Genomic DNA, 24,310 nt, shown 5'->3' on the forward strand with positions numbered 1-24,310 from the left:
ACAACAAGCCCTCCATACCAGAGATACTACCCCTCCCTGAGCACCCCATACACCCCAAATACAAAATATATATGAGAAAAATACAATATGGTTTAAGAATGAGGGAGAAAACTAAAAACTAGAGGTATCAGGAAATCTTTATAGGACTGGACATTTTAGGTGAAGGGGGAATGAGCAGAAACAGGAGATTGGTGGTTCCCCTTTGTTAAAAGTTTTTAGGAAGAGGCTAGATGAGTTAGTGTTGTTGAAGGGATCCTCTTCAGGTTCTGTATAAACTAAATGATTTGGTGATTCTGTGAGAACTGCTTCTCTTGAAGTAATATGGCCTGCTACAGTACATACACTGTCGAATAGGAAACCAACAAGGCTATTATTTCAATGAGGATCAGAATGGCACCTGTATGTGTAATAGAAGACTCTTAATAAACATTTTTATGTGAGCCTGAGAATTTGTATAGTGGGTTTGAGTGGACATCCAGGAGGGTGTATCTGTTTATGTGAAATGTCTTTGGGGTTGTTTGAAAATAATAGTGGAGTAGGGTCCAAAGGGTATGTGATATATATATATATATGTATATATATACACCAGATCAGATTATGTCCATCTGCTCCCCTAAGTGTTATTTGTCTAAGGACATGCTTTTGGTTTAAAACAAACAACTATTTTCCTGATAGTCTTTAAGTGGGGAGGATTATCTCAAGTTTATTCCCATAGACATAACTCTTTCCTACCAAATACTAGATTCAAAAACCATCACAAATAGTGATAGTGGCTAAAACTATTTATTGAAACATATAGCAAACAGAATTCAAGAAGTTATATAGATTATAATATTCTAGAAAGTACACAGAGTGAATGAACTCTTTTTTAAAAGATTATTTAATTGGGGGCAGCTGGATGGCTCAGTGTATTGAGAGTCAGACCTAGAGAGGGGAGGTCCTGGGTTCAAATCTGGCCTCAGACACTTCCTAGCTGTGTGACCTTGGGCAAGTCACGTAGCCCCCATTGCCTAGCCCTTACCACTCTTCTGCCTTGGAGCCAATATACGGTATTGACTCCCAAGATGGAAGATAAGGGTTTTTAAAAATATATTTAATTAATTAATTTAGAATATTTTCCCATGGTTATGTGATTCATGTTCTTTCCCCCTTCCTCCCTCCCCATCCTGTAGCCAACAAACAGTTCCACTGGGTTTTACATGTATCATTGATCAAGGCCTATTTCCATATTATTAATATTTGCAATAGAGTGATCATTTAGAATCTACTTCCCTGATAATACTGTAATATTTATTGGGAAAGATGGGGAGATTGAAAAAACAGGGGATACAAGGTTTGTAGCAGGATATGGAGGAGTTGAAGGGAGAGAGGGAATATGGCTGCCAGTGAGAAAAAGGAGAGAGATGCCCCCTGCCAAGAGGCTATTTTTGAACCAAATGGGGTATCCAAGAAATGAGCCACTTATAGCCTGCGGGGATGTCTTCTCGCTGGATTGCTGCCAAAGTTGCCCCAGAGCAGGTAAACACAGACCCTCCTGAGGGACAAGCCTTTCCCCATAATTTGGTCACCCGGGAGGGGTCCGATTAGGACTGTTTGTAATTGGATGACTGAACTGAGGTTCAGTTTCCTCTATGCCTGAGAAAAGATAGTCTACTTATCTGACTGCGATAATCAAATAAGATAAATTTTAATAATCAGTTCGGATTGGAGAGGTATCAGGGAAAAGGGAAGAGAGATGTCCCTAAATAAGGTTGGAGTCTTTCTCAGCTTTGGAACTGAGGCCAGGCCTCACAGGCTGGTGGAGGGTTTCACTTATTCCTGTCTATGCTATATCTGTGCTAGATTTCTTAATTTCAAAATCTTAGCAGTAGAGAGCAAGCAACAAGAAAGTTCTGACCTTCAGAGTTGGTTGGGCCTGTCTCTTTGAGGTGAAACAAGTATCGGCACCTCAATACAGAAACTGGGAAAACCAAGCTCCTCCTACTTCCCAGGCCAGGAAGGAAGTCCTAGTCACAAGACCCACTGCCATTCCCAGTTGCCCCTTCCCCCACCAACTGTCAGTCTTGTCACTTTCTTCTCTCTCTAATATTCCCACTGTTGCTTGTTCCAATACATCGGCAGAAAGTCCAGAACTTGTTCTAGTTTCCTTTCCACAACATCTCCATCAAACCATGTGATCAAGCAGTTGTTTGTTTGTTTTTTGGTGTTTCTACTCTCACAGTTCCTTCTCTGGGTATGGATAGCATTCTTAGAATTGTCCTGGATTATTGCATTGCTGCTAATAGAGAAGTCCATTATGTTCAATTGTGCCACATTGTCTCAGTCTCTGTGTACAATGTTCTCCTGGTTCTCCTTTTTCTCTGTATCAATTCCTGGAGGTCATTCCAGTTCACATGGAATTCCTCCAGTTCACTATTCCTTTCAGCACAATAGTATTCCATCACCAATAGATACCATAATTTGTTCAACCATTCCCCAATTGAAGGGCATCCCCTCATTTTCCAATTGTTTGCCACCAAAAAGAGCACAACTATGAATATTCTTATACAAGTCTTTTTCCTTATTATCTCTTTGGGGTACAAACCTAGCAGTGCTATGGATGGATCAAAGGGTAAACAGTCTTTTAGTGCCCTTTGGGCATAGTTCCCAATTGCCTTCCAGAATGGTTGGATCAATTCACAACTTCACCAACAATGCATTAGTATCCCAATTTTGTCACATCCCCTCCAGCATTTATTACTTTTCTCTGTTGTCATATTATCCAACCTGCTAGATGTGAGGTAACCTCAGAGTTGACTTGCATTTCTCTAATTAGGAGGGATTTAGAAGATTTTTCATGTGCTAATTGATAGTTTTGACTTCATCTTGTGAAAACTGCCTATTCATGTTCCTTGACCATTTGTCAATTGGGGAATGGCTTGATTTTTTGGTATAATTGATTTAGCTCCTTATAAATTTGAGAAGTTAGACCTTTGTTAGAGGTTTTTGCTATAAAAATTTTTTCCCAATTTGTTGCTTCCCTTCTAATTTTGGTTGCATTGGTTTTGTTTGTACAAGACTTTTAATTTAATGCAATCAAAATTATTCATTTTACATTTTGTAATATTCTTTGTCTCTTACTTTGTCTTAAATTCTTTCCTTTCCCATAGATCTGACAGGTATATTATTCTCTGTTCACCTAATTTATGTATAGTTTCCTTCTTTATATTAAGTTATTTACCCATTCTGAATTTATCTTGGTATAAGGTGTAAGATATTGATCTAAACTTAATCTCTCCCATGTAAAAATTAAATTAGGGTTTTGACTCAATATGAGAGTTATAAAAGTGATCACTGTTTATAAAATATTAGCCACTCAGTCAAAATTACTGTTAGCAGATTTTATTTACAACAAGGAGAAAAAATGAAAGTGGGAAATGTAGAAAAAAGACAGAGCCTTAACAAGCCTACCAGTCCTAAGCGTTTCTCCAGGGAAGTCCAGATCAACCCCAAGCAAGGACTTTCTCAAGTTCCAATCTCCACATGAAAGTCTGGTAGTTTCCAGGAAGCCAACACAGAATCCAAGGAAAGAGTCTTTTCACAAGCCAAGGAAGGAGTCTCTGGAACCAGTCTCTCCAAAATGCAAGGAAGGGAATGGTGTCGCAGATCATGTTGATCTCTTTTTATACCCCTTTTCCATGTCATTTCCTGTCTCTCCCCTTCTTCACAGAAACCAATTGCAGTCTTTCAAATTGCCTAATTCTGTCTGGGGAGGGGGGGGGGCATTGCTTGTGGCCTTTGGGGGTGTGAAATAGTAAGTTATTTGTGAGGTTTCTTACTGAATAGTTAAATGGGATACTAAGTAGGGGTACTTTAAGTTCTTGATTTGATTAACTAAAAATAGACAAGGGGAGAGTTAATTGTTTCTTTGCACCCATACTGTTTTCTAATTTTCCCAGTAGTTTTTGTAAGACAGTGTGAGTGCAAATGATTTTTACAAAGTAACAGATTCATAAAACAGTAGTAGAAAAGGCAATGCACACTCAAAGAAAGTACCAAAATTCTCAAAATTTACCAAAAAAAACAACCGCATCAACTTATCTAAAGGTTACCAATACAGATTTCTTCTAACGAGTCTATGGATTTTTTATAAAGGTATTTTTTGAGGTTCAAAGATAGGATGGTACAAATAAAGACAGTACAACAGAATATATATCCAATAGCAAAAATTACAATAACGAAAATGACATGGAGTAACAGCAATATATATATATGTATATTTAATTAAAATTAAATCTCAGAGCAAACAATAAATACAATAAGATATAGTTACTCATCATCTATACAAGGTGCTCTCTTTACATGGGAGCAGTGGATCCAAGAGTCCTTTTCTCCAATTTTAATGGCAGTTGGAGTAGTTAATAGGACTTGGAATGGACTATCATAGGCAGGTTGAGTTGCCCCAGTACTCCAGAAGTTCTTTATGTAAACTTTGTTACCTGGGTGCAAATCATGGAGAGAGAAGCCTATAGGACCTGCCTGTACACCAGCTCCAGATTCATGGAACTCTCACAATTTGGTCTGCAAATCCCAAATATCTGAAGCAATAGAAGTATCTCCCCCTAGTAATGATGTATATGTGGGGGAAAAGGGCTTAGCCTATATAGGAAGATGTCCCAAAAGCATGGCAAATGGTGAGGTGTGTAGAACTCCTCTGGGTCTGGTTCTAAGGTAAAATAGGACCAGAGGGAGAATTTCAGGCCATTTTAAATGAGTCTCAGTGCACAATTTTCCAATCAAAGTCTTAAGTTCTTTATTCATTCTTTGAACTTGTCCTGAGCTCTGGGGATGGTATGGCACATGGAATTTAGGAGTTATCCCCAAACATGAATACATTTGAGACAGGATAAAATCTGTATAATGAGTGCCTCTATCTGAATCAATGCATGCTGGCAGGCCAATGCAAGGAATTCTTTCTTTTAAAAGCACTTTGGCAACAAAAGTCGCTAAGGCTCAAGGAGTAGGAAATGCTTCAGGCCATGTGGCCAGCTGATCTACTATGACCAGACAAAATTTATACTGCCCAGCTGTTGGCATAGTGATGAAGTCAATTTGCAGGTGTTAAAAAGGTGTGTAAGCCAGAGGACACCCACCAGAAAGTTTGCCACAAAAGGTGTGCTGATTAAATTCTTGGCAGGTAGGGCAAGCAGTACACACTTTAGAGGCTATGGTAGTTATGCCAGGGGCTCTCCATACTCTTTTAACAGAGTCCCCAATGCCCTGTGTACCAAAATGACCATTTTTATGAATAGTTTGGCAAATTTGATGATAAAAACTTCTAGGGAGTAGGGATTTTCCATCAGTTGATACCCATACTCCATTTATCAATTTGGCCTTAAATATATGCTTCCATTTTTCCACTTTATAAGAAAGGGATATATTTAATTCATCAGTAGTTGTCAATGTTAAAATCAACTTAGGCCTTTCTAAGGCCACTAGCTTTGCAGTGGTATCTGCTTGGTCATTTTCCCCCTGGAGATGGGGTCAGAACCTTGTGTATGGGCAGAGCAATGAACTACACCTAGGACTCAAGGGAGCTAGAGGGCAGAAAGAGCTTCATTAATAATTTCTGCATTAGCTATGAACTTTCCAGCTGATGTTAGAAAATCACCTTTGAAACCAAAGCTGACCATAACGTGGCAAAGTCTGTGACTACAGCAGATCCTGTGTATCATATGCCATCCTTCATAAAAGAAGAACCATCAGTAAATAATACTAGGTTTAGATTGTTTAAAGGAGTGTCTAATAAATCATTTCAAAGTTTTTTAGCCATGGACACTACAGATTCACAACTGTACAAAAATTCTCCTGAAACTTGTAAATCAGGAAGCAAGGTTGCAAGATTTAGAACTGTACAGAATTTTAATGTAATATTTTCATTATTCAACAAGGTTACCTCATACCTTATAATTCTCTGATCAGAAAATACCTGTGTTCTATGTTGTAGCAATAATGCCTCAATCTCATGTGGGCACATTATGGTTAAAGGGCATTCCAATACTAAATCAGTAGATTTAGTCACTGGCAAGGCTGTGGCAGCTAAGCCTTTAAGACATGTTGGTGCTCCTGAGGCTACTGGGTCCAGCTGGGCCAAATAATAAGCAACTGGGCATTGAGCAGGTCCCAAAGTTTGAGTTAAAACATCTGAAGCTTCCCCTCTCATGTACATAAAAAGTAAATGTTTTGTTGTAATTTTGAATGCATAGAGCAGGGGCAGACAGGATAGCCTCTTTTAATTGTGAAAGAGCTGATAGGTATTCTGCCTCTAATTTTAGGGGTTCAGGACTGAATTTTTTGTTAGTGCTATAAGGGGCTTGGTGATTTCCCCATAGCAAGGGATCCACTGCCTACAAAACCCTATTTCTCCAAGAATTTCCCTTAATTGCTTCTTAGTTAAGGCTGCGCTCAATTTTTGAATACCTTCAATGTGCTTAGGAGAAATAGAACGTGAACCAGCAGTTAAAATGAATCCTAAATATTTGACTTCAGGGAGACACCACTGAACTTTTGCCTTTAAGACCTTGTGGCCTCTTTTATGCATTTCTAAAAGAAGATATTTTCTATCTTCTGGGCACACTGCAGCATTTGGTGAGGCCAAAAGCAAATCATCCATATATTGAATTAAATGGCTATGCTCAAATTTAATAGTATCTGTATCTTCTCTCAAAAATTGAGAAAACAATGTAGGGCCATCCAGGAACCCCTGGGACAAATGATCCCAGGTCCATATGGGAACCTTTCCAGGTGAATGCAAATATATGCCAGGAATCCTCATGAACTGGAATAGAAAAGAATGTGGAGAACAAGTCTACTACAGTAGTGAAGTATGTAGCTTTGCTTGGAATATTAGAGAGAATTGAATTTAGGTTTGAAACCACAGTATGTCTTTTTATGATGTAAGTATTAACAGCTATTAAGTCATAGACAAGTCTATAGAACGGTTTTCCATCAGGGCCTAATTTTGACTTTTTATGGGTAGGATGGGTATATTATATGCAGATCTTTAGGGAAGTAGTATGCCTTGTTCAATTAACAAATTTATCACTGTGGTAATTCCCTCAATTGCTTCCTTTGAGAGCGGTACTGAGGAATGGAAGGAGGTGGGCCAGGTTTTGTCCTAATTTGAACATGAATAGCTGACTTTAGTAGACCAACATCAGAAGATGATGTTGCCCAGAGAGATTTGGGCATATCAGCTGGGATTGTAAAAATGGGTTCCTTCATCTCCTGACTGTTTGAAAGAAGTACATTTAATTTGGGAGAAAATTTAAGGATTCCTCAGTCAATTCCAGTGGTAGTCATCTGGAGAGCAAGTTATTGTGGCTCTAAGTTTGATTAAAATATCTCTCCCCAGGAGATTTATAGGGGAGCTAGGCATTAGAAGGAAAGAATGTTCCACTGCTAGGGGATCCTATAGACACCATCTGAGGGGAAAACTTTGGGACCTTTAGGGGTGGTCCTGATAGCCCCATTACATTTAGTGAGCCAATGGAACTACAATGAAAATCAGGTATACTCATAAATGAGGTTCATCACAGTGGAGGGGGGCAGTGAATTGGGATAACTAGCATTAAGCCATAGGGTCTGGGAAATCAAAGGTTGTACCCTCTGATTCCAGTTCCCTTCCCCCCACCCCCTTCAAAAAGATCTTTGAGTATTACCTTGGACTCCTCTAGACTGAGTGGCAGTCTCACCTTGAGTATAGAGTGGACAAACCCCAGTTTGGATATATTTTTGTTGGGTATTTTGGTGTGAGTTATCATTTGCCTGATTTGGAGTTGGATGTGGAGTATTATTTCCATAATTATTTCTAAAGTTGTAATTTCTGAAGTTATTGTTTCTAAAGTTATTATTTCTAATTGCTTGTTTCTGGTTCCTACAGTTTATCATTTTGTGACCCCTTTTTACACAGAAGTGGCATATAAGTGATTGATATTTGGATCCCTGCAAAGGGGCAATGGCCACTGCTTGACCTTTATTCTCCTTGTTTCTTTTTTATCAAGTCTTTCAGTTAAAGATTTTAGTTCTTTCCTTTAGGCTTCTACCAAGTCATTGGTCTCTACATTTTTCTGTTCATGGCCTTTTGATACATATAAACTGTGGCCATCCTTAATTCCTTAAGGTCTATATTAGGCTAGTTTGGGTAGTTTGTCTTAAAAAATTCCTGGACCACTTTGTAACAGTTGTTTACAAACTGTCTTCTAATTTGCCTTACATTCCCCTCTTTACTAAGGTCAAGGTCTATGTACCTTCCAGCTCTGGACAATGAGCATTCCTTCCCCAGGCTTTATTAACAAGAGATAATTTTACTTTTTTCCCGTTCTGTCAAAAAGGCTTGGAGCAAGTTCTGTACATCTTGGTATGTAGGATCATATGTATGAAACATATTGTCCAGGGTCTTAACTACTACAATAGGCTCGTCCTCAAACAAAGGGACATTTTGTTTGAGTTTCTTATTATCTTGTGGAGTAAAAGGTGTGTGGTGCCTTAAGGTCACCATATTCCATTTTTCTTTAAGGTGGGCATGCCCCTTAAGGGGACAAGGAATTAAACTGAATCAGATGTGGTTCTTGTCTTTTTGCTGCATGTCAGTGTTGATACAGAGAAAGTAAGGGGAGGAGCTGGGTCTGGGGATGGGCAGGGCTAGGGGCTGGGACAAGGGGAAGGACAGAGTAGGGCACTGGGAGAAGGGACAGGGGAGGGCAGGGTCGCCAGGAGCTGTACAAGATGAGAGAGGAGAAATTCCATCTGAGGTATAGGTGGGGATCTTCCTTTGTTCCTGGAGACCAGGCAAGGATTTTTTTTGAAGCATCCATTTGGGCCTGCATTTAGATCTGCATTTGAAGCACTTCGTGTTTAGAGTTGAGGTTAATAAAAAGAAAACCACCTAGGATTATTAAAAGAAAAGGCCAGTCTGAACCCCTAAGGTTTTCCAATTGTAGAAAAACCTTTGGGGACAAAAGGCTTTCTGTTCAAGTTGCAAACATTGTTCGCAATATTGTGTCTTCTCAGTTGTAGCTAAATAGCAAAACAAAAAACCGGAGACCCCTCTTGCCACGGGCAAGGTTCAGCCTCACTTGTGACTCCAGAGGTTCCCGACAGGTAGCAAATAATCAGTCAAGAAAATAACAAATGGAAAACAGCTATATCTTTATGGCCATGGGAATGCTTTGCATCTGATAGCTGCTCTACCATCCCCAGGTTTGATGTTTATTTTTATACCCATTTTCTTGGCACACAGATACATTACCTAACAACATGTCCAAATAGAGATAATTGGAAAAGTGATACATTAACTTTTAACAAAATACTTGAATAACATTCTATATTCTTGTATTGTGATTACAGATAGCATAAAGGTTTCACACAAGATAAATGATTTTGTTATAGGTGGCTTAATTTTCTCATTATCCTGTGAGGAGTTTTGAGCTTACAAATAATCAAGGAAATTTACTTATTACTTTTAATACAATGGAATAATTAATCAGAAGTTCTTAAAAGACAATTCAACAATCATATCATTGAGGTTGAAGGGTACTGGGAACACAATTCAAATTTAATATTAGACTGATCATTTTTCAGGCTTTACTAGGAAGTTTATCACTGGCAAGTTACTGGTTTGTGAAGTCGAGTCACTGAGGCATGTTGAAGCTTAGTGTACCTGTACGTTTTGTATGGGCCTTTATGATTGATTTGTGTGTTGGCTTCATGAGAATAAGTTTCTGTCAATGGGAAAGTTCTGGACTTGGCCTGTAGCTGCAGTTTTACTGAGGATTATGTGTCTAAGTAAACGTTAACCCATCATAGTCTTTTGGGGTTGGATTTGAGGGTCTGATCCTTTGGTGATGTTTTGGGGAATTAGGGTACAGGTATTTTGCTCTTGCATTATTCCTTCTGAGACTAGGGGAAATAATAATCATGTCAATTCCATTGGTAAGGGACATTGATAAGAGAGGTTATGCAAAGGGGATAGAGTGGGCAGTCACATCTTGCCAAGGGCCACTCTGTGGTCTCCTTAGCTATCATGCGTAACTCTGTCAAAGTGTCATGGCCTGATGACTCCCAGTACCCTCTGTGTCTGTTAAGATGGCAGGTGTACTTCTCCCCAGGCAGGAACCTAGGGATGGGTTTGGGCAGGAAACTGGAGATTTAAATGGCATGTATGGTTGGGGGAGAGTTTGAGAAAAGGAACAAAAAAACCATGTGGGTGGGGGGAGTGTTTGGCTATGGCCAGAAACAGGGGCAGTAGTAATGGGAACTCAGCTTGGGGGTATAGTATAGCAGCTATAGGACAACATGAAAGCTGCTGTCCTAAAGGGTGGGGGAAAAGTTATACTTTACCTTCTGTGCATTGGGAAGGCTGGTGCATTCAAGAGCAGCTTGATGACCCAGGGCTGAGGATGTCTCATCTGGGACTGAGCATGAGCAGTGATGGGTGTGAGTGGTCAATGACTAGGGCCCTGGGACCAGGTGGGAGGAAGGAAATGGAGGTGATGGGGGCCTCAGCCAAGCCCCTGAATGAAGAGGCTTAGCCAGGGGGAAACACAGGGGGAGAGAGAGCAAGCAAGAGAGAAGCAGTAGTAAAGCAGCCACCTCCAAGCTGCATGGGGTGGGGGTGGTGGGGGAAGGAAATGAAAGTGGTCTGGAACAAGCAAGAAGAAGGTAGACAGTGAAAAAAGAAATATGGAGAGCACAGGGGAGTACCAGATCTGGGAGCTGTCAAGGGCAGGCAGCAGGTAAGTGGGGAAGGTGACAATGGTAGAAAGGAGGAGGAAAGCCACTGGAGGAAGGAGGAAGAGGAAAAATAGTGGGAGCACAGCACTGAGAAAAGCTCACAGGAGCCGGTGGAGGAGGTCAGCTGGAGGAGCTAGGCTGGTGGAGGGAAAAGGGTGGGGAGGCCAGCTGGGGGATCTAGATTGGAGGAGGGAAAGGGGGAGAGGGCAGCCAGTGAAACTGGCTAGAAGGTGACTCTGAGAAGATCACACAACAGGGAGGGGTGGGAAAGGAGGAGGACAGCCAAAAGAGCTAGGCTGGCGAAGGAAAAAAGGGGGAAGCTGAAGAAGCTGGTGGGAAAAAGCTTGGCAGTGGTCTCAGTGGGGGGTCTGAAGAGGAGGAGGAGGTGGAGGAAGAGGGGGAGGAGGAAAGAGGAGAAGGATGAGGGAGGATGAGCTGGAGATAGAATGAAAGCCAGAGTGAGAGCACAGGGCACAAAACAGGAGTGGGAAAGGAGTCACTAGAAATGAGGCTTCCCATCTTTCATGTGAGTGAGGTGGGCAGGGAGCCTGGGGACTCTGAAAAGAGTTCCCGGGAGGAGTGGGAGGGTGGGTTCCTCAACTTACCCAAGGGTTCTCGAGTCCCACAGAGTTGCCAAGAATGTTGAAAAAGAAAAAAGGGTAAGGGAAGAGAAAGGGGTGCTGGGAGAGAACATAACCAGAGCAGCCTACCTCCTCCAAGCCTCAGCAACCTCCCTCTGCTCCCACCAAAGCTCCAGGCAAAAGTCAGGCCAAAAACCCCTCCCAGCAAAATGTAAAAAGAATGGAACCCTGGGGAGAGCAGGTAATGCTGGGGGATGTAGTCCCTCAGTGTACGATTTTTCAAAACACAGTTCTTATCATTAGGGTTCAAATCATATGACATAGAAATGTTATAAGTTCTAGGTAGCTACATAGAATATATAGACATATTGGTATCATAGATAACCTACTTAAGTCATAAGGATTTTACCTCCATTATATAGAGGTATTTTATTCTCACAACAGGGGAGGAATTTTAAATTCTTCAATAAGAGTGACTTTTCTGTAAATATATATTTATGTATATATACATAGTATGTATAATTGTGTAATAGTTTTGTTTGCATGCTGTCATGAGTTTAGTTTGTATTACTGATGGAATAGGTTTTCTTTTCTGTAAATATGATAGGAAATATTTACAGTTTCTGTAGTAAATAATATGGTTTGAAGTTTTGTTTTATCCTTAGATAAGAACTGGTTTTATATTAGAATATGTAAAGTTCAATTTGTTGCTAATTTTCATAGTAGTGGTAAGATAAATGTTGGAGTTTTATCTTTAGAATAGAGGTTTTTTTTGTACTAGAATAAGAGAATTTGTGTTATTCTGTTCTTTTGTTATTGCATTGTTTTGCATTTGGACTTTGTAACTGTAATTTTATTTTCATTTTGCAAAAATTTTCTTCCTTTCTCTTTTCTGTCCTAGAATAGGTAAGTTCAGTTTAGGTGTGGAATAGCTTATGATAACTTTAAAATAGATTACTTGGTTGCATTCAATTCATTTGGGAAAACATGATGTGTTTTTCAAAGAATGTAAGGGAGATTGTAAAGAAATATTCATTAATTAAGAGTTCATTACGAAATAGAGTTAAGTAGCAAAATTAATAGATAGATACACAAGAGAAGATAAGTTGGGTTTCTTTAAATCTGAATGGAATCTCAGAGATGATTGATGGGAGAGAATTTTCCCAAGGTACTTTGAGAAAGGCAGTTGATTCAATGGTTTATTTTAACTCTTTGGGCTGACCTGATTCAAGGAAGGTTGTCCAAAGAGTGGCTCTGTGAGTTTGGAAAATCTTGGTGAATTCACATCCTGAAAAACCTTATCAGCCAGAGAAGAAAAAGAGATTGTTGGGTGCTCCAATAGGTGGCAGCAAAGTTTGACCTGTTTGAGTGGAGAAGGCAGTGGAATTTCTGACCAGCAGAAAATCTGAGCAGCAGGAAAGAGAAACCTGACTTAATTCCTCTTGTTTATAAGTTTATAATTTAGATTAGGATAGATAGATAAAGATTTGGGGGTTTAAATAAATAGGAAGAGAGGATAGCTTCAATTCTGTCAAAGAAGAAGCAAGCCTTTGCAGGCTAGATTGGTTGGGTGGTTATAGTTAGCAATTATTAGCATAGGGATCTTACATAAGTAATGCCTTTCTACCCGTTTTTCCTTTTACTGTCCCTTCCTTAAATCTTTATACCTACAGTAAATATATTTTTATATAACTGGCCTGAGCTGGAATTCTTTTAAACTGCTTTGTGAATCCATATATCTCAACAGTCAAAACAACAGCCTGTCCACTCAGGTCACAGGTATTGGGAATACCCATACCAATACCCATAATCTATAAGGGTCAGATAATCCTTATAACATTGTTTAAGTATTCTAGTTCCCCTTTTATTATTCTAGGCAATTTACATTTTTGTAAATATTCACCCATTTTACAATTCACCTAGAATTGTCATATCATATAATTGGGCAAAATAGTCCTTAATAATTACCTTAATTTTCTTTTCATTAGAGGTAAGGTCACCCTTTTCATCTTTGATACTGTTAAATTGATTTTCTTTCCTTTTTTATTAGATTAACTAGTATCTCCAGCTCCTAGCCTTATTTTATTAATTCAATAGTTCTTTTACTTTCAATTTTAATTTCTCCTTTGATTTATAGGATTTCCAATTTATTGGGGATTTTTAATTTGTTCTCTTTGCAGTTTTTTTAATTTGCATTCCCAATTCATTGACCTCTTCCTTCTCTGATTTGTTGATATGTGTACTCAGGGATATAAATTTTCCCCTGAGTACTGCTTTGACTGCATCCCATAGATTTTTATATGTTGTTTCCTCATTGTCATTCTCTTCAATGAAATCATTAATTGTTTCTATGATTTGTACTTTAACCAACCAATTTTGGAGAATTATATTATTGAATTTCCAATTAATTTTTGATTTGCCTCTCCATGTACCCTTAATAATCATTATTTTTATTGCATTATGATCTGAAAAAAGTTGCATTGATTATTTCTGCTTTTTTGCATTTGTTTGCAATGGTTTTCCCCCCTAGTACATGGTCAATCTTTGTGAATATACTGTGTGCTAGTGAAAAGAAGGTATATTCCTTTTTGTTCCTATTTATTTCTCTCCAAATATCTATTAACTCTTAACTTTTCTATGATTTCATTCACATCTCTTATGTCTTTCTTATTTATTTTTTGGTTTAGTTTATCTAGATCTGATAGAGGAAGGTTCAGGTCTCCCACTAGTATAGTTTTACTATCTGTTTCATCCTTAAGTTCCAATAGTTTCTCCTTTAAAAATCTGGATGCTATACTACTTGGTGCATACATGTTGAGTACTGCTATTTCTTCATTGTTTATACTGCATTTTATCAGGTTGTAATTACCTTCTCTGTCTCTTTTAATCAGATCTATTTTTACTTTGGCTTTGTCAAATGCCATGATTGCAACTCCTGCCTTCTTTTTCTTAGTTGATGCCCAATAAATTTTGCTCCAGCCTGTTATCTTTACCCTGTGTATTTCTACTTGTCTCATGTATGCTTCTTGTAGATAGCATATTGTAGGATTTTGGTTTTTAATCCACTCTGGTATCTGCTTCCATTTTATGGTTGAGTTCATCCCATTCATATTCAGAATTACGATTACCACTTGTGTAGTCCCCATCATTTTGATTTCCTCTTTTAGTCCTGTCCTTTCTTGTTTCACTATTTCCTTCTACATGAATGTTTTGCTTTTAATCAGACCCTCTACTCCCCGCCCTTATTTTTCTTTCCTTCCCACCCCCTTCCTTCTTTTTCCCCTTCTTATTTTTCTTTAAGTTCTATTAAATGCTCCCTCCCCCCAACTCTTCCTCCCTGTTAGTACTCCCCATCCCACTCCCTCCCTTGGTTTTTCCCTCTCAACTTCCCTGTAGGGTAAGATAGAATTCTATGCCCCAATAGATCTGGCTGCTCTTCCGTCTCAGAACTTATTCCATTGAGAGTAAGGTTTAAGTATTACTTATCACCACTCTTTTCCTCACCTTCTTATAATAGTATTCTCCATGCCCTGCCCCCATGCACCTCTTTATGTGGTATAATTTATACTATTTTTCTTCTTCCTTCAAGTTTCTCTTGGTGCCATCTTCCACCCCCCTTTTTTACATATTGCTTAAACAACTTAGTACCCCAGCCTCTGCCTATGAATAATTTTTCTACTATGATAACAAAAATAATTTTTTAGAGTTACAGATATCATTTTTGATATGAAAATATAATCAATTTAACTTTACTGAAGCCCTTACATTCCTACCCCCCCCCAACTTTCTTGTTTACCTTTTTATGGTTCTCTTGAATTTTGTATTTGGACATAAATTTTTCCATTTAGTTCTGGTCTTTCATTTAGGAAAGCTTGGAAATATTCTGTTTTGTTAAATGCCCAGATTTTCCCCTGAAAGTATATAAGTCAATTTTGATAGGTAGATGATTCTTGGTTGTAGACCAATTCTCTTGCCTTCCTGAAAATCATATTCAAAACCCTGCAGTTCTTTAGTGTGGAGGCTGCCAGATCCTATGTAATCCTGACAGGGGCTCCTTCATATCTGAATTCTCTCTTTCTGGCTTCTTGAAATATTTTCTCCTTGTCTTGTAAGCTCTTGAATTTGGCAATTACACTCCTGGGGGTTGTCTTCTGAGGATTTAGTATAGAGGGTGTTCTATGGACTCTTTTAATGTCTATTTTGCCCTCTTGTACAAGAATATACTGGGGCAGTTTTCTTGGATAATTTCTTGTAATATGATGTCAAGGCTTTAATTTTTTCCAGGCTTTCAGGTAGACCGATGATTCTCAAATTGTCTCTCCTAGATCTGTTTTCTATGGTTGTTGCCTCTTCAATGAGATATTTCATGTTTCCTTCTATTTTGTCATTCTTTTAACTTTGCTTTGTTAATTCTTGCTATCTTGTGAGATCGTTAGCTTCTACTTGCATACATCTAGTCTTTAAAGACTGCTTTTTGGCTATGATCATTTGATTTTCCTTTTAGGTTTGATCTATCCTGCTTTTCATGGCTTCCATCAGGTCAATTCTGGTCTCCAATTTGCTTATTAAATTGGATTTCTGTGCTGCTTTTTTCCAAGTGGAAAATTTTGTCTTTTAAGCTGTTTTCGTTTTGAATTACTTTTATTTCTTTTCCCACTTTTCTTCCCATTTTCTTCTATCTTTCTTACTTGGTTCTTGAATTCCTTTTTGAGTTCCTGGAGAGCTTGTGACTAATTTCCATTTTATTTTGAAAATTTGGTTGTATTTGCTTGTTTGTCACTCTCCGCTGTTGCTTCTGTATTTAATCTTTTTCTCCACAGAAATTATCCAGGGTTAAAAGTTTTTTTTGCTGCTTATTTCTTTTGGTACTTGTGGATTGTGGATCCTGCATGTTGGTGGACATTGCTGTCAGCTTCTGTCTCAGTATTATCTTCCCTTCCCAGCCAGAAGTCTGAGTGAGGAGGGCAGACAGTTCTTTGTGTAGCAAACTTTTAAAGCTTTTTGCCCTTAGGCTGGCTCCTTCTGCCCAGTCTTCATGCTGTGCTGCCCTCCATGCTCTTCAGCCTTGGGTACCAAGTCTCAATACCAATGCCTTGCACTGCCCTCAGGGGCAAGTCTCAGCCAGCTCTGGAGAATTTAGAGATTACCCCAGCCCTCACTCTGACTTTGGCAAGGTAGATGTGTGGGGAAGGGGTGATCAGCTCACTCTTTGTAAGTGTAGTTTCACCCCCTTATAGGGTGGAAACCCTCCAATACTGCCTACCTGTAAAGCTGCTTCCCATGGGAGTGCCCCTTTACTCATCTGATTTTGATTTCTGTCCTTTTGAGATGCTTTGTATTGTTCAGTTAGAAGGAGATTCCAAGAGTTTCTGCTACTCTATAGCCATCTTAGCTCTACCTTGAATGAACTCTTTAGAGCCTAGAGTTAAATGAGATCTCAGCTCAATCAAGAGAGGCCCTGATCTCACCCAAGAGAAAATTCATTGAAATCTCTGAGGAAGAAAGTCAAAAATCAAGGAAATTTTGAGAAGATGACTACTTGGCTACTTATCTGCCACTTCCAATGTCTTTCTCTCTGCCCATGTATCTCTTCCTAAAGAGAATCTAGAACCAAGTATATATCTCTTTCTCAAAGGAAAAAGAATGTCTCCTTTTTAAAGCTTTTGCAACAACTATTCCCTTTATATATCACCTTACACTTAGTATTATCTCTAGCAGTCATATGTCTGCAACATGTGAAACATCCCAAGATTGGCTTGTGTGACTTGTGTGAATTTGTGTTTGTGTGCATGCTGGAGCTGACTTCAATGAATGTGATGGGCACACATCAAACAGGAGCTTATGTCTATCTCAAACTGTTTTGTGTTCACCAGATAAGTCTCAGAGAGAAAGCAGATCAAATAGTACATCTGCGCCTATAGAGGACGAGGATGAAGATGAAATACTTCCAGCATTTATTTCCTTGGCATTCCGGTCCCAACCTAATGAAGCTGTCAGAATATTTTGTGGCCCTGAGACAGAGATGGTGCGTTCAAGGCGGTCTGACCCTAGTGCTGGGCCTCTTGAGGTGTATGGGCATCGAATAAGATCCCAGTATGCCCCTCCTAGCCGAATTCAGCTACAGAATGATTTGAACACTAACCATGGAATCCAAACGGCCTTAACTATCCAGCAAGCATTATTAGAGGTAGGAAGTGAGAAATCTCTCGTAATTCTTGCCTCTTCCCTGACCTCTCCTTTTACATTCTTTCTCAGTTTCACTCTACCTCCTTTTTTTCTCTTCCTTGTCTTCCTGAGTAATACACACCTGTGGTCTAAATGTCTTTTCTCTCTTTCAAACCTTATTTCTACATAATGACCTCTTCCTCTCCTTCAGCTTACTCTGTCCTTTACATGTCCTAACTAGTATTGGTGAACCTTTTAGAGGGGCAGGTAATGTGAGAAATATCCTCAGGCATGTGTGGACTTGGGGAGGGGAGCAGTCCAGCCCTGTCCATCTGGCTTTCTAGTAATGAATGCTGGTGAACTCTGTGCTGGGACAATGGAAAGTGTGCCCACAGAGAGGGCTTTAAGTGCTTCCTCTAGCACATGTGCCATAAGTTTGCCACAACAGTCCTAGATTATCTCTACTTGGTTCCACTGGTGCTGCCCCCTGGCCTCCCTCATCTACATGATCCTACCACTCCCTCTTCCCATTCCTTCAGTGACAGTGCAGGGGGTGAGAAGAGACTATCTCCTTCACTGCTTGCATTGTATCCAGGATATGTTATTGGAAGCAAACATGTTCTGCAATGATCACAAATGGCTTAGGGGCATCCACCAATTTGTGAAGAATTGGGGACCCCAGAAGTTGGAGCCCATGCGGGGCTGGACTGCTGCAAAATATATGGAGCTCCTTACCAAGCTGGATTCCTGGCAGAGCCAATTGAAAGGGGTACCTACCATGTTACTCACCAAAAATATGCTACTGCATCTCAACTTTAATTGTGTACAGACAGACCTTGGTGAGTTTTCTTTTCCTCTGGTTTCCCTACTGTATTGTTCCCCTCATCTGGCTTCTTCCCACCTTTCTTCCTTTCTAAGACTCCTTTGCTCTACTTTGTTCTTCTGCCTTTTCCTCCGTTCCTTTTCTCTTCTAGTCCTCTTCTCTCCCTCCCTTCTTCAATAAGTCTCCCCATCTTTCTCTTTCTGTTTTTGTTCTCCCCTACCATTCCCTCCCCTTTCCCCAAGCCCTTCTCCATTGTCACCTAATCTACATAGACTTTTGTCTCTTTTTTCTCCCCCCCCCATATGATAGACCACAAACTCAATGCAGTTCAATGACCATTTTCAAAGCTTCCACTATTTATGAGGCACTATATTAGATATGAAGAATATAGAGAAGACTACAGGTCTGTAAACTCAAGAAACTTATATGGAAGTGTTGGTGGAAAACATCATGTAGGTAGAGAAGAGTAGTGGGTAAGAAATAGGTCTCTTTCATGTAAATTTCATAGGTAAATTAGAGAGTAGTAGAGGTGGGGAGGCTTTCATGCAATTATAAGAAAGCATACCCACATTAGCCAATCTGCCTTTCATCTGATTTAAGAGGTATGTCTTTGATATATGTAGGAGTCTGTGATTCATCTTGTAATAGTAATCCCTTCCTGCTCATAATCCTATAAACCCAAATTGAAATGACTTGAGGATATAATACCACAAAATATCTCCAAATTATTTGCAATCATCTCAAGGGAGTTCATTACTCCACCACTTCCTGTTTCACACTAAAGTGAGATGAGTCTCTCATTTTCTACCCAAACTCAGGTTTCCACTAATCTCCATCTGCATTGTTAACATTATTAACCATACAATAAGGATTACCATCAAATGTACCAACTGGCTATCAATTTTCTTCAATAACAATAACAATAGTAATAATAGCTAGCATTTATGGAGAGCTTTAAGATTTGCAAAGCACTTCACAAAAATGTCTGATTTTCCCAACAATTCTGGGAAGAAGGTACAATTAAATTTTTTACAAAATATAATTTTACAAATGAAAAAACTGAGGCAGGTAGTGATAACTCAACTTGTGCAGGGTCACATAGCTAGTAAGGGTCTGAGGTTAGATTGAATTCTGACCTCCCTAACTTCAAGCCCCAGCACTCTGTCCAGCATCACCTAGCTGCCTCTATATAAAGGATAATATACAGTAATAATGAAAGAATGATGAGCATGAGGAAGAGATAAAATTGATGGGGTTGCTCCTACTCCCACCACCACCGGGGGGCAGGGCATGAAGGAGAAATCTTAGCAATCATTATTTTCCACAAGGCAATCTTAGTATAGTAGCAAACACATCAATAGAAATACTAGTAGCAGGAGCAGTGGCAGAGACCTATCAAACTCTTTGTAGTGAAGAGCAGAGAAGCACAGCCCTTCAGATTCAGCTTGGTGCTTGACCTTGGAATATCCAGATGGCTTCCTAAATGGAGATGACATCTGAACATCAACTCTCAATTCAACTACCTTCCAGCATCTTTTTTTTAGAAATCTTCATGGAGACCTTCCCATAAGTCCCAGTACCAAAATAAAACTAAATAATGATCTCTGGGGAGTGTCTCTAGAGCATCTCTATAGCAAAACTGTATTATGAAAGAATACCAAGTACTTTTTTTGGAAGAGGGAGGTAGGTAGTCCTGCATGGAAAACAGTTTGGGCTACAAAGTCTAATAGATGAATAGGAGCAAAGTAAAATCCACTTAGAAAGATAGACTGGGGTCAAATTGTGAAGATTTTAAATTTCACAGAAAAATTTCTATTTTATCCTGGAGGCCTCAGGGAACTATTGAAGTTATTCAATGGGGGGGAAATCTAGATTTATGCTTTAGGCATATCAGTTTGGCAGCTATGTAGAGGATGAATTGGAGAGGGGAGAGGTTGAATTCAAAGAGATAAAAGATTATTGCAGTATTTCAGGTTAGGAATGGTGAGGAGGGACTGAACTATGGTAGTAACTGTGTAAATGAAGAGGGCCATGACTGCAAGAGATGTTGTAGAAAAAGAGTTACCAAGCCTTGGCAACTGATTGGATATGAGAAGTGAGGGAGAGCAAAGAATCAGGAGAGACTTATAAGACTGTGAACTAGTGTGATTTGTGAGATGGCATTATCTTCATCAGCAATAAGGAAGTTAGGAAGAAGAGTCAGTTTTAGGGGGAAAATAATGAGTTCAATTTTGGACATGTCAAGTTTATAGAACTCCAGGCAGAGTTCTCTAGTATATATCAATAAATGGTACAAGATAAAGGTTAAGAGAAAAAAAAAGAGGGTCTGATGTCTAGATTTGAGAATCATTTTTTTATCAATATGTACAATGTGCTGTTGGGTGTAAGATAGTCTTTATCTTGCCATGTTGAAAATGCCAAACACACAGGATGTCAGAAGAGCTAATGAGAAGATACAGAGCATACCTAGAGCACTTAGTCTATCAGCTCTCTTCTTTTCCAAATAAGAATCAAACTTAGGGTTGCTAGTGGGGTAGGCCTCTCTATTCCAGTGAAATTCCTCTCCCACTGGGTGATAAACAGCCTTTTCCAGACTCGTACATAGTGCTACCCTGTGGTGTAGGTTCCCTGTTTCCCTGTCTGATCAATATAGCAACAGTTGTTCGGTGTCTCTTGGTCCAGCATCATATATATCATTAGTTGAAACAGCAGAAGCAAAACCTTTCAGAATGCAGTTGAAAAGGGGAGAGGTATAAATCCAGAGAAGTAGCTGAGTGTTTAACTTTGGAAAATCCACATGGTGCCAAGATGAAGAACAGACTCTGAATTCAACGTGAGCTGGTTTCTTCCTCTTCTACTATCTTTCCTAGAGAACTTTAGAAAATGTCCCAGAGGCTATGGCTTATGGATTTTATGAAATCATCTTTAATCTCTATGACCATAGCAACATAGAGTTCCATACTCTCTGTCTCCTGGGGTTGTTTTGAGGAACGCACTTTGCAAATCTTGTTTGGACAAAACCTTTTTAATTTAATATAGTCAAAATTATTTGTTTGACATCTTGGAATGTTCTCTATCTCTTGTTTGGCCATAAATTCTTCCCTTTTTTTCCATAGATCTGACAGGTAAACTATATGGTATCAACCTTTGTCTGGATCAGTGATGGCAAACCTTTTAGAGATGGAGTGCTAGGCCCTGCCCCCACCCTACCCTCTAGACCATGCCCCCCCCAGAGACCACATTCTGTGCCCTTCCCCCCACTGAGTGCCGGGTGCACCCTGTTTTCCCCCCCTTAGTCCACCCAGGGGAGGGAGGAAGCACTGCTGGGCAGGGGGGTGGGTGATATAGTCAGGCTTAGAGAGAGGGAAAGGGAAGCATCCCAGCTCCCTCTGGCTTTCTAGTTAGGAACTCTGGCAAACTCTGTGTTGCAGGGACAGGAGCACTGGGTCCTTGGCATGCATGGCCGGAGAGAGGTCTTGGTGTGTCATGTCTGGCATACATGCCATAGATCTGCCATCACAAGTCTAGATCATATACCCATTTTGACCTAGGATATGAAATACTGATCTATCCCTGGTTTCTGCCATACTGTTTTCCAATTTTCCCAACAGTTTTTGTCAAATAGTGAGTCAATGAAACCTGAGACCCAAAACTTGATCCTTGGAATTCTTTACAACTTCCCTTAGATTCTGGGACTCAATAGGATAGGGTCCCTACTAAAACTTGGGGGCTTCACTCTCCTTTATCTGCATATAACTTGAGGAATATGGTGTTCCCTGTTTAATTCTATCCTGCTTCCTCACAGTCACACAGTTGTAACCTAGGGATTGTCCAAAGACCAGAAAAATGTTCTCTTTTAGTGTGAGTAGTACTTAGGTATTAATACTATTCAAGTTGGCAGCCACTGGGTGGAGCCAACATGCAAAATCCAGCTCTATGTTTCTGGCTTAATCAGGGATCATTTGCTTCTAGATACTTCCGCTCATCTGCTAAACCCAGGCTATTCATAGCAGGTTCACCACCAAAGTCCAGGCTGTGTTGTTCCCCCTCAGTCTTTTATCTGCTCCTTTCCCCACCTTTCCTCGTATTCTCTCCTCTACTTTTCCTCAACGTCTTCTTTCCATTCCACCATCAACTCATCTCTCTGAGACCTGTCTCCCTCCAGCCTGCTTTTTTTTCCAGTGTCACACTTGGCTGATGTCAAGATGGACATCTTGGCTCAGGTGAACAATGAGAGGTACACTCAAAATCAAGAACTCATGAAAATTCTCTCAGAGTATGTCCAAGTTCTCCAAAACATCAGTGCTAACATCCGGACCATCGCCAAGTATTCCCAAAAGGTGAGTACATGGGAATATGATTCATAACCCAAGGACTTTCCAAGCTATGGTAAAAGCTCTGTTATTGGCTTCATAGAACCTTGCTCTGAAAGTGGTATCTTTGGATCAGGCAATTTCCTTGTTTGATGGTGGAGATATAGATCTTGCTCCTTATCCTATTATGAAATTATTCGGTGTATTAGGGTCTAGAAATGGAAGGTACTACTCAGGAGCAGTTAGGGAAGCAGGTGGAGTGGAGAGTCCCCATTAAAGAAGAGGAACAGAGGAGGGAGGGTGGGGTGTTGGAGCTGGTGGGAGAGGGCATAGGTCTTAATGCTGATGTGTCTTCAGCTGGCGGAGGCCAATGAAAAGAGTGCAGACCTGGAGGAACGAATAGACTACGTACGTGGTCTCAATGACCTTGTCCGAACCAACTTTGGCAAATTAACCCTTGAGGATGAGAGACTGGAGATTGCGGTGAGAAGCATGCTCATTCCAGAACTTGTCCTTTCCATTCTTTAGAGAAACATGGGCTACAATATGGTTCCTCTGGCGCTCTGTGTTCTCTTTCATCTGTCCATCTTCCCCCTCCTCTCCCATTCCCTCCCCTTCACTCCCCTCAGGGGTCTCCGTGCCTCATTTCTTCCTGCTCTGGGTCTGTAGCTCATAGATATGTGGGAGACCTTCACCTTTGAGAAACTCCAGGCCTCTGAGTTCCTACTCAGCAAGAAGAGCACCTTCGTGCCCCAGCTTCAGGAAATGATAGCAGCTGCCCTGCAAGAGATGGAAAACCTGAGCATACAGGCTGTCACAGGAGTCTTCATGGACCCCACCCAGGAGCAACGCAGTATTGAGCGCCAGCTTATCCGCATGGAGCGTACATATCTCTCCATTTCTGCCCGCCTCGCTGAGCTGCACCATGCCTATGTCATCCTAAGTGGTACGGACCCCATTTCTTCTACTTTAATCCCCCTATCTTCTCTCTCTCCCCCCCTTTACCCTGACTCCCAGAGAGAGTCAGGGACCCAGAAGTACTTTCTTTCACTTCAGAGGACCGGAAGCCAATACCAACACCTCAAAAAGGAACCGAACCTATTTTACTGCAACAACGTATCTGGCGTCTCTTTAGTGTGTCCAGTGAACAAATTAGTGAATGGAAGTGTCTGGCTTTTTCTAAGGTATGGGTAGTTTTCATTCTAGAAATGATCCATCTTCCACCTCTGCCCTGATTCAGTCTCCATCCCTGCCCTCAGCCAATTCTGTCTCCTCATAGTATAATTCTTATTTTTGCCCTACCCCAGCCCTGATCTGGCCCAACTCCCATTTCTGCTTTTATGTCATATATAGGCTGATTGATTTGTGTATTAGTAGTAGTAAAGGTCTAGTGGGGCCTCTTGACAGGTCATATCATCCTTCCTTAGTTCAGCACCTCTTTTGCATGGGATAAAACAGATCACTGGTTGACAGAGGCAGCCAAACTAAGCAGGTTATTCAGTCAGCCTAATCCTGTGATACAAGCCTGTATGCACAAGCTGGAGGGATTTCGGAGCTATTTACCAGTGCTGTCTATGCTAAACAGCCCCCATATGAAAGTCAGTGGCTGGCATGCCATTTTTCGAGGTAGGAGACAGGGTCAGGGGGTGGAGGAA

The 24,310-nt window shown here is 40.2% G+C and overlaps 1 protein-coding gene across 1 annotated transcript in view; it reads left to right on the forward strand.

The window, feature by feature from the left end:
* DNHD1 (dynein heavy chain domain 1) overlaps nucleotides 1-24,310 on the forward strand; it is a 195,269-nt gene that overhangs the window by 73,610 nt on the left and 97,349 nt on the right. The window contains exons 12-18 of the mRNA XM_056795113.1: nucleotides 17,228-17,541; nucleotides 18,115-18,358; nucleotides 22,525-22,682; nucleotides 23,013-23,138; nucleotides 23,325-23,601; nucleotides 23,712-23,839; nucleotides 24,083-24,281. Of these exons, the coding sequence (XP_056651091.1) occupies nucleotides 17,228-17,541; nucleotides 18,115-18,358; nucleotides 22,525-22,682; nucleotides 23,013-23,138; nucleotides 23,325-23,601; nucleotides 23,712-23,839; nucleotides 24,083-24,281 (1,446 nt within the window). The remainder of the gene's footprint in view (nucleotides 1-17,227; nucleotides 17,542-18,114; nucleotides 18,359-22,524; nucleotides 22,683-23,012; nucleotides 23,139-23,324; nucleotides 23,602-23,711; nucleotides 23,840-24,082; nucleotides 24,282-24,310) is intronic.

Source organism: Monodelphis domestica, chromosome 4, assembly GCF_027887165.1.
Source record: "Monodelphis domestica isolate mMonDom1 chromosome 4, mMonDom1.pri, whole genome shotgun sequence".
Classification (NCBI taxonomy): domain Eukaryota; kingdom Metazoa; phylum Chordata; class Mammalia; order Didelphimorphia; family Didelphidae; genus Monodelphis; species Monodelphis domestica.